Source organism: Clinocottus analis, unplaced genomic scaffold, assembly GCF_023055335.1.
Source record: "Clinocottus analis isolate CAN_PGR_092001 unplaced genomic scaffold, fCliAna1.0.p SCAF_10, whole genome shotgun sequence".
Lineage (NCBI taxonomy): Eukaryota > Metazoa > Chordata > Actinopteri > Perciformes > Cottidae > Clinocottus > Clinocottus analis.
In genome coordinates, this window is record NW_027175821.1 from 9,890,890 (window position 1) to 9,901,913 (window position 11,024).

At 42.9% G+C, this 11,024-nt stretch overlaps 2 protein-coding genes across 4 annotated transcripts in view; both read left to right on the forward strand.

The window, feature by feature from the left end:
* Positions 1-203: 203 nt before the first annotated feature.
* Positions 204-3,189, forward strand: LOC137794440 (protocadherin beta-15-like). Its single transcript, XM_068591197.1, has 3 exons — positions 204-2,588; positions 3,027-3,069; positions 3,185-3,189. The coding sequence occupies exons 1-3, from the start codon at positions 204-206 to the stop codon at positions 3,187-3,189; spliced, it is 2,433 nt and encodes an 810-aa protein (XP_068447298.1).
* A 389-nt stretch (positions 3,190-3,578) lies between these two features.
* LOC137791955 (protocadherin gamma-C5-like) overlaps positions 3,579-11,024 on the forward strand; it is a 220,533-nt gene continuing 213,087 nt past the window's right edge. Inside the window, exon 1 of one of the 3 annotated variants that reach the window (XM_068587420.1) lies at positions 3,579-6,085. In XM_068587420.1, the coding sequence (XP_068443521.1) occupies positions 3,701-6,085 (2,385 nt within the window). In that variant the 5' untranslated portion in view covers positions 3,579-3,700. Of the gene's footprint in view, positions 6,086-7,213; positions 9,599-11,024 lie in introns of those variants that run through there. The other 2 variants (XM_068587329.1, XM_068587348.1) reach the window with 2 other exon arrangements.

An 11,024-nucleotide genomic window follows, 5' to 3' on the forward strand; every position in this document is an offset into this window, starting at 1 on the left:
ATAATGGCTCACCACTCCACCCACTATACTGCTACATAGATGTCAGCTGCTGGTTTTCCATAAACGTGTAGAATACATTTCTGAACATATAATACTGTGTACATTGCTGGGACGTGTTTGAAAATTAACTCCTCTTGGACCGCTTCTGTTTTTTTTCGCATTGGAAAGTACAAGTTGTACAAGCTGTGACTTTTTGTGTCAGGATGGAAGACAAAGGATATTCGTCGCTTCGTCTGGTCCTCTGCATCGCCTCCTTGGTTGTAGCGCTGCACCTCGTTAATGGAGACCTGAGTTATTCTATTCCAGAAGAGATGAAACGCGAGTCTGTTATTGGAAATATCGCCAAAGATCTCGGTCTTGACCTGAGGACTTTATCTTCCCGAAAGGCCCGTGTTGATTTTGAGGGGACTCGTAAGCGTTACTGTGATATTAATCTGAGTACCGGAGATTTGATCACATCGGAGAGAATGGACCGAGAAAGTCTTTGTGGAAAGAAACCTTCTTGTGTAGTGAAAGTAGATCTGGTTTTCGAAAATCCTCTGGAGCTTCATCGTGTAAGTCTTCATATTCAAGATGTAAACGACAACTCACCACAATTTAACAATCATTTGATTGAAATGGAAATAAGCGAGTTAGCTGAAAAGGGAAACCGCTTCTCTATCGAGGAGGCCCATGACGCAGATATAGGTCAAAATGCTGTTCAAAGGTACAACCTGCAAAAGAACGATAACTTTATTCTCGCTGTTGACAGCAACAAGGTGGAACTCGTGCTGGATAACAAGCTTGATCGAGAGAAGCAAAACGATATTAATTTGCTTCTCACAGCTTTAGATGGAGGCTCTCCTCAGAGATCAGGTACTGTAGTCATACACGTCACCGTACTGGATGCTAATGATAACGCGCCAGTGTTTAGCCAGGCCGTTTATAAAGCCAGTCTGCCTGAAAACTCTCCTGCAGGTATCATCGTGATTAATGTTAGTGCTACTGACGCAGATGAAGGAGTCAATGGAGACGTTACATATGATTTAAGTCACGTATCTGACGATGATGTAAATGTATTTTCTATTGATGCTAAAACTGGAGAAATTACAGTAACTGGTGTGATTGACTTTGAAGGAACTACTTCTTTTGAAATGAGAGTAAAAGCTAAAGATGGTTTAGGACTAACCTCCTACGCAAAAGTTATCATAGATGTGACTGATATAAATGACAACGCTCCTGTGATATATCTGAAATCACTGAATAGCCCCATACCTGAGAACGTGTCACCTGGTACACAGGTGGGCATCATCAACGTGCAGGATAGAGACTCTGAGACTAACAGACAGGTCCGCTGCTCCATTCAGCAAAACGTCCCTTTTAAGTTGGTTCCTTCTATTACAAACTATTATTCTCTGGTGACCACAGGACAACTGGACCGTGAACTAGAGTCTGATTACAACATCACAATCACTGCCACTGACGAGGGCTCTCCACCTCTGTCCTCCTCTAAAACTGTGCAGTTGTCTGTAGCAGACATCAACGACAACCCACCTGTGTTTGAGGAGCAGTCCTACAGCGCTTATGTGACTGAAAATAACAAACCTGGCTCCACTTTATGTTCCGTCACTGCTCGAGACCCCGACTGGAGACAAAACGGTACAGTGATTTATTCTCTAATACCTGGTGAGGTGAACGGTGCCCCGGTGTCCTCCTATCTCTCTGTTAACGGAGACACGGGGGTGATCCACGCTGTGAGGTCGTTTGATTATGAACAATTCAGGAGTTTTAAAGTGCACGTGATGGCCAGAGACAACGGTTCTCCTCCGCTCAGCAGCAACGTGACCGTCAGCGTGTTCGTATCGGATGTGAATGACAACTCTCCTCAGATACTGTACCCCGCCCCGGAGGGCAACTCCTTCATGACCGAGCTGGTCCCCAAAGCTGCACACGGAGGCTCTCTGGTGTCCAAAGTGATCGCGGTGGACGCGGACTCCGGACAGAACGCCTGGCTGTCCTTTCATATAGTCAAATCCACTGATCCGGGTCTTTTCACTATTGGTCTCCACAGCGGAGAGATCAGGACCCAGCGGGACATTTCTGAGTCTGACAGCATGAAACAGAACCTCATCGTGTCAGTGAAAGATAACGGACAGCCCTCTCTCTCCGCCACCTGCTCCATGTATTTACTTATTTCTGATAACTTGGCTGAGGTGCCAGAACTGAAGGATATTTCTTATGACGAGAAGAACTCCAAGCTGACCTCTTATCTGATCATCGCGCTGGTGTCTGTGTCCACCTTTTTCCTGACCTTCATCATCATCATCCTCGGTGTGAGGTTTTGTCGCAGGAGGAAGCCCAGACTGTTGTTTGATGGAGCAGTTGCCATCCCCAGCGCGTATCTCCCTCCTAATTACGCAGACGTTGACGGCACAGGAACTTTACGCAGCACCTACAATTATGACGCGTACCTGACGACAGGTTCTAGAACCAGTGACTTTAAGTTCGTGAGTTCTTACAACGACAACACACTGCCTGCTGACCAGACTCTGAGGAAAAGCCCATCAGACTTTGCTGATCCTTTTGATGATTTAGAGCCATCTGTTGAGGTAGGAACTTTCCAAAGTACTTTTAATAATCACAAGGCACTGTTGGTTTATCAGTATATTTTCAATATGTGTATGTCCTACTGCAGCATGTTTTCATTCTTCTGACAGTTCTTTTGTGGTTTCTGCACAAAACGTTTCTAATAATGGCGGGGAACTTACAATTGTTTTGTTAATTTACTCTGTAATTTACGTGAGAAAGCAATAACATATTTTGCCTGTTGTCAATCAAAAACACGAGACTCCTACCTTGTTGTCTATTTGAACGGAAACATGTCATTTTTGGAGGATTCCTTTCCAGACAAGTACAGTTAAGAGTAAAGCTGTGACATAATTATTATTTATTTTGTTAAACTTTTATCAGAAAACCCAAAACGCCATTTAATATAGTGCCACCACCTATGTCTATGGGACTGTTCGTGGTGTTGAACCCCTTCTTAGACGCGCAAGCACAGCCAACCGAGGTCTTCTTCAACTCCGCAAGGTTATCTGAATTTCAATAAAAAAATAAAACGGAGATCGTTAATGTAATATTGAGCATATATATTAAACAAATGCATTGTTGTATGTTCCATGATCTCCCAACTCATACTTTTTAGAATAAAGCCCTCAAAAACACTTCATGTGACGACTGTCCACGGCGTTGGACTGAAAGGGCTGAAACCCTTGCATTTTATTTTTAACCGAATTAATCCCACAATTCATGGAGCTGAGATGTGGGCGAAACAATACATTTTAAAAGCTGTGATGAACACAATGCATAAAATGCATGTGTCTTATTAAAATATTACACATTCAACGCTCGTGCATTTAATTAGAATTTAAGCGAAAGTAAAATAATGTGGTTTGAGAGAATTTGCGGACTATTTTATTTATAGTGTGAAAACAAAAAATGTCTCATGGTGTCGCTGTTGGCTGTCCGATAATAATGGCTCATCACTCCACGCACTATAATGCCATAGATGTCAGCTGCTGGTTTTCCAGAGACGTTTGGGCTTCATTTACGAACATATACAACTGTGTAGATTGCTGGGACGTCTTTGATAATTAACTCCTCTTGGACCGCTCCTATTTTTTTTCACATTGTTGGACAAGCTGTGACTTTTTGTGTCAGGATGGGAGACAAAGGATATTCGTCGCTTCGTCTGGTCTTCTGCATCGCCTCCTTGGTTGTAGCGCTGCACCTCGTTAATGGAGACCTGAGTTATTCTATTCCAGAAGAGATGAAACGCGAGTCTGTTATTGGAAATATCGCCAAAGATCTCGGTCTTGATCTGAGGACTTTATCTTCCCGAAAGGCCCGTGTTGATTTTGAGGGGACTCGTAAGCGTTACTGTGATATTAATCTGAGTACCGGAGATTTGATCACATCGGAGAGAATCGACCGAGAAAGTCTTTGTGGAAAGAAACCTTCTTGTGTAGTGAAAGTAGATCTGGTTTTAGAGAATCCTCTGGAGCTTCAACGTGTAAGTCTTCATATTCAGGATGTAAACGACAATTCTCCGAAATTCAAAAAGCAAGTGATTGAAATGGAAATAAGCGAGTTAGCTGAAAAGGGAAACCGCTTCTCTATCGAGGAGGCCCATGACGCAGATATAGGTCAAAATGCTGTTCAAAGGTACAACCTGCAAAAGAACGATAACTTTATTCTCGCTGTTGACAGCAACAAGGTGGAACTCGTGCTGGAGAACAAGCTTGATCGAGAGAAGCAAAACGATATTAATTTGCTTCTCACAGCTTTAGATGGAGGCTCTCCTCAGAGATCAGGTACTGTAGTCATACACGTCACCGTACTGGATGCTAATGATAACGCGCCAGTGTTTAGCCAGGCCGTTTATAAAGCAAGTCTGCCTGAAAACTCTCCTGCAGGTATCATCGTGATTAATGTTAGTGCTACTGACGCAGATGAAGGAGTCAATGGAGACGTTACATATGATTTAAGTCACGTGTCTGACGATGATGTAAATGTATTTTCTATTGATCCTAAAACTGGAGAAATTAAAGTAACTGGCGTGATTGACTTTGAAGAAACTACTTCTTTTGAAATGAGAGCAGAATCTAAAGATGGTTTAGGTCTAACCTCTTACGCCAAAGTTATAATAGATGTTGTTGATATAAATGACAACGCTCCTGTGATATATCTGAAATCACTGAATAGCCCCATACCTGAGAACGTGTCACCTGGTACAGAAGTGGGCATCATCAACGTGCAGGATAGAGACTCTGAGACTAACAGACAGGTCCGCTGCTCCATTCAGCAAAACGTCCCTTTTAAGTTGGTTCTTTCTATTACAAACTATTATTCTCTGGTGACCACAGGACAACTGGACCGTGAACTAGAGTCTGATTACAACATTACAATCACTGCCACTGACGAGGGCTCTCCACCTCTGTCCTCCTCTAAAACTGTCCAGTTGTCTGTAGCAGACATCAACGACAACCCACCTGTGTTTGAGGAGCAGTCCTACAGCGCTTATGTGACTGAAAATAACAAACCTGGCTCCACTTTATGTTCCGTTACTGCTCGAGACCCCGACTGGAGACAAAACGGTACAGTGATTTATTCTCTGTTACCTGGTGAGGTGAACGGTGCCCCGGTGTCCTCCTATCTCTCTGTTAACGGAGACACGGGGGTGATCCACGCTGTGAGGTCGTTTGATTATGAACAGTTCAGGAGTTTTAAAGTGCACGTGATGGCCAGAGACAACGGTTCTCCTCCGCTCAGCAGCAACGTGACCGTCAGTGTGTTCGTATCGGATGTGAATGACAACTCTCCTCAGATACTGTACCCCGCCCCGGAGGGCAACTCCTTCATGACCGAGCTGGTCCCCAAAGCTGCACACGGAGGCTCTCTGGTGTCCAAAGTGATCGCGGTGGACGCGGACTCCGGACAGAACGCCTGGCTGTCCTTTCATATAGTCAAATCCACTGATCCGGGTCTTTTCACTATTGGTCTCCACAGCGGAGAGATCAGGACCCAGCGGGACATTTCTGAGTCTGACAGCATGAAACAGAACCTCATCGTGTCAGTGAAAGATAACGGACAGCCCTCTCTCTCCGCCACCTGCTCCATGTATTTACTTATTTCTGATAACTTGGCTGAGGTGCCAGAACTGAAGGATATTTCTTATGACGAGAAGAACTCCAAGCTGACCTCTTATCTGATCATCGCGCTGGTGTCTGTGTCCACCTTTTTCCTGACCTTCATCATCATCATCCTCGGTGTGAGGTTTTGTCGCAGGAGGAAGCCCAGACTGTTGTTTGATGGAGCAGTTGCCATCCCCAGCGCGTATCTCCCTCCTAATTACGCAGACGTTGACGGCACAGGAACTTTACGCAGCACCTACAATTATGACGCGTACCTGACAACAGGTTCTAGAACCAGTGACTTTAAGTTCGTGAGTTCTTACAACGACAACACACTGCCTGCTGACCAGACTCTGAGGAAAAGCCCATCAGACTTTGCTGATCCTTTTGATGATTTAGAGCCATCTGTTGAGGTAGGAACTTTCCAAAGTACTTTTAATAATCACAAGGCACTGTTGGTTTATCAGTATATGTTCAATATGTGTATGTCCTACTGCAGCAGGTCTTTATTCTTCTGACAGGTATTTTATGGTTTCTGGACAAAACATTTTGAATAATGGCGGGGAACTTACAATTGTTTTCCTAATTTACTCTGTAATTTAAGTGAGAAAGCAATAACATATTTTGCCTGTTGTCGATCAAAAACATCGGACTCCTCCTTTGTTGTCTATTTGAACGGAAACATGTCATTTTTTTTAAGGATTCCTTTCCAGACAAGTGAAGTTAAGAGTAAAGCTGTGACATAATTATTATTTATTTTGATAAACTTTTATCAGAAAACCCAAAACGCCATTTAATATAGTGCCACCACCTATGTCTATGGGACTGTTCGTGGTGTTGAACCCCTTCTTAGACGCGCAAGCACAGCCAACCGAGGTCTTCTTCAACTCCGCAAGGTTATCTGAATTTCAATAAAAAATAAAACGGAGATCGTTGATGTAATTTTCAGCATATTTATTTAAAAAAATGCATTGTTGTATGTTGCATGATCTCCCAACTCATACTTTTCTGAAGAAACCCCTCAAAAACACTTCATGTGACGACTGTCCACGGCGTTGGACTGAAAGGGCTGAAACCCTTGTATTTTATTTTGAACCGATTTAATCCCACAATTCATGGAGCTGAGATGTGGGCGGAACAATACATTTTGAAAGCTGTGATGAACACAATGCATAAAATGCATGTGTCTTATTAAAGTATTACACATTCAACGCTCGAATATTTATTTAGAATGTAAGCGAAAGTAAAATAATGTGGTTTGAGAGAATTTGCGGACTATTTTATTGGATGTAGTGTGAAAATAAAAAATGTCTCATGATGTCGCTGTTGGCTGTCCAATAATAATGGCTCAGCACTCCACCCACTATACTAATACATATAAGTCAGCTGCTGGTTTTCCAGAGACGTTTGGGCTTCATTTACGAACATATACAACTGTGTACATTGCTGGGACGTCTTTGATAATTAACTCCTCTTGGACCGCTTTTCTTTTTTTGTACTGGAAAGTACAAGTTGTACGAGCTGTGACTTTTAGTGTCAGGATGGGAGACAAAGGATATTCGTCGCTTCGTCTGGTCTTCTGCATCGCCTCCTTGGTTGTAGCGCTGCACCTCGTTAATGGAGACCTGAGTTATTCTATTCCAGAAGAGATGAAACGCGAGTCTGTTATTGGAAATATCGCCAAAGATCTCGGTCTTGACCTGAGGACTTTATCTTCCCGAAAGGCCCGTGTTGATTTTGAGGGGACTCGTAAGCGTTACTGTGATATTAATCTGAGTACCGGAGATTTGATCACATCGGAGAGAATGGACCGAGAAAGTCTTTGTGGAAAGAAACCTTCTTGTGTTGTGAAGGTAGATCTGGTTTTAGAGAATCCTCTGGAGCTTCATCGTGTAAGTCTTCATATTCAGGATGTAAACGACAACTCGCCAAAATTCAAAAAGCAAGTGATTGAAATGGAAATAAGGGAGTCTGCTGACAAAGGAAACCGCTTCTCTATCGAGGAGGCCCATGACGCAGATATAGGTCAAAATGCTGTTCAAAGGTACAACCTGCAAAAGAACGATAACTTTATTCTCGCTGTTGACAGCAACAAGGTGGAACTTGTGCTGGATAACAAGCTTGATCGAGAGAAGCAAAACGACATTAATTTACTCCTTACAGCTTTAGATGGAGGCTCTCCTCAGAGATCAGGTACTGTAGTCATACACGTCACCGTACTGGATGCTAATGATAACGCGCCAGTGTTTAGCCAGGCCGTTTATAAAGCCAGTCTGCCTGAAAACTCTCCTGCAGGTATTATCGTGATTAATGTTAGTGCTACTGACGCAGATGAAGGAGTCAATGGAGACGTTACATATGATTTAAGTCATGTGTCTGACGATGATGTAAATGTATTTTCCATTGATCCTAAAACTGGAGAAATTAAAGTAACTGGTGTGATTGATTTTGAAGACAGGAGTTCTTTTGAAATGAGAGCAGAATCTAAAGATGGTTTAGGTCTAACCTCTTACGCCAAAGTTATAATAGATGTGACTGATATAAATGACAACGCTCCTGTGATATATCTGAAATCACTGAATAGCCCCATACCTGAGAACGTGTCACCTGGTACAGAAGTGGGCATCATCAACGTGCAGGATAGAGACTCTGAGACTAACAGACAGGTCCGCTGCTCCATTCAGCAAAACGTCCCTTTTAAGTTGGTTCTTTCTATTACAAACTATTATTCTCTGGTGACCACAGGACAACTGGACCGTGAACTAGAGTCTGATTACAACATTACAATCACTGCCACTGACGAGGGCTCTCCACCTCTGTCCTCCTCTAAAACTGTCCAGTTGTCTGTAGCAGACATCAACGACAACCCACCTGTGTTTGAGGAGCAGTCCTACAGCGCTTATGTGACTGAAAATAACAAACCTGGCTCCACTTTATGTTCCGTTACTGCTCGAGACCCCGACTGGAGACAAAACGGTACAGTGATTTATTCTCTGTTACCTGGTGAGGTGAACGGTGCCCTGGTGTCCTCCTATCTCTCTGTTAACGGAGACACGGGGGTGATCCACGCTGTGAGGTCGTTTGATTATGAACAGTTCAGGAGTTTTAAAGTGCACGTGATGGCCAGAGACAACGGTTCTCCTCCGCTCAGCAGCAACGTGACCGTCAGTGTGTTCGTATCGGATGTGAATGACAACTCTCCTCAGATACTGTACCCCGCCCCGGAGGGCAACTCCTTCATGACCGAGCTGGTCCCCAAAGCTGCACACGGAGGCTCTCTGGTGTCCAAAGTGATCGCGGTGGACGCGGACTCCGGACAGAACGCCTGGCTGTCCTTTCATATAGTCAAATCCACTGATCCGGGTCTTTTCACTATTGGTCTCCACAGCGGAGAGATCAGGACCCAGCGGGACATTTCTGAGTCTGACAGCATGAAACAGAACCTCATTGTGTCAGTGAAAGACAACGGACAGCCCTCTCTCTCCGCCACCTGCTCCATGTATTTACTTATTTCTGATAACTTGGCTGAGGTGCCAGAACTGAAGGATATTTCTTATGACGAGAAGAACTCCAAGCTGACCTCTTATCTGATCATCGCGCTGGTGTCTGTGTCCACCTTTTTCCTGACCTTCATCATCATCATCCTCGGTGTGAGGTTCTGTCGCAGGAGAAAGCCCAGACTGTTGTTTGATGGAGCAGTTGCCATCCCCAGCGCGTATCTCCCTCCTAATTACGCAGACGTTGACGGCACAGGAACTTTACGCAGCACCTACAATTATGACGCGTACCTGACAACAGGTTCTAGAACCAGTGACTTTAAGTTCGTGAGTTCTTACAACGACAACACACTGCCTGCTGACCAGACTCTGAGGAAAAGTCCATCAGACTTTGCTGACCCTTTTGATGATTTAGAGCCTTCTGCAGAGGTAGGACCCTTTCTAAGTAATATACTTGTCACTGCTTGTTTGGCTTGTTCATTGAGTCTTTTTTAATGTGTTGTTTCAGTGGTCATTTCTATGACAGCTTGATGAAGCTAAGGTTTTGCTTTGATGGCCCTTCACGTTGTAATTTACACTTGACATATATTACATGTTTGCCTTTTGTCCTTCAAAACCATGTGACTCCTCACTTGATATTTTTTTGACATATCCTACTCATACATATTATATCTCTTTAGGTTTCAATTCATTTAAGATCTTTTCTCAGAATGATACACTTTGAACATCATTCCTTCCTTTAGTTTATTTGTGTTGGACTTTCGGAATTTAGTGGTTTTGAATGATGTGAAATGGGACGCATTGTCTCGTTATAACATGGTCATACGCAACTGCCAGTTATTTTACCATCAAACATCTTGGGGTTTCATGGAGAAGTGGATATGAAGTGTACAGTGAATCTGTCAAAGAATCATTATTTGTGTATCATTAATTTTGTGTTGGCTGTTGTGGTTGTATACTTTTACATTGCTGGCCTTAACACATTTCCCACCCATATATCATTGCCACTGATGAGCAGATGACAGAACAACCTCTTACGTGTGAGTTATCTGAGGGGAAGCTGGCTACGTTGTAGGTTTATATGTCAGCGTCATATTACAGTTTAGTGCATGTTTCAGTGTCATGCTCAAAGGTATGTCAGCTTCCTTGTTTTAAATTTAGTAGTATGTGGTCCTGTATACCCAACATATATCAGTTAAGACACTTTGACTGAATGAAAGCCACACAGACACATTATTTACATTGTGAGGTCCATGCAAACGATACAATGCTTGAGCGATTGCTACAATGCAAATGATACAATGCTTGACCTGTAATCCACACATCTGCAACACTGAGGAAATTACAATGAAGGGTGTGTTTGAGGTAAATTGTTTAAAACACAGACACACTTTTTGTGTTAAGTTTCTTGTAAATTCATATTCTAATGACCCTTTGAATACCAACCACTAGGTTGTGACCTACTGGACCTATTGTGTATGAATTAAATCTGACATCACATATACCAGCTTCAACAGTGAAATGCTGCTTGCATATTGATGCATTGCTATCAACAATCTAATCATTTTATATATAATAATATATCAGTCACTGGGACCTTTTTTATGAATACATCTGTCCTGATACTAGTTCTACACTTTTGCTACAGTCAAATTGAATACGCAACACTTTAACTTTTGAAGGAATATATTTATTGTTTCAAGTTACGTTTACTTTCCTTGCAAATGATCAGAGCGTTTACTTTACCACTGTCCATGGTGCTGAACCTCGCCTCTCTGTTTTACTGTGGCAGACATGACTGACATTTGACTGTTTTAGTGTCATTTAAGATGTCTTCATAATACAATATTGAGAA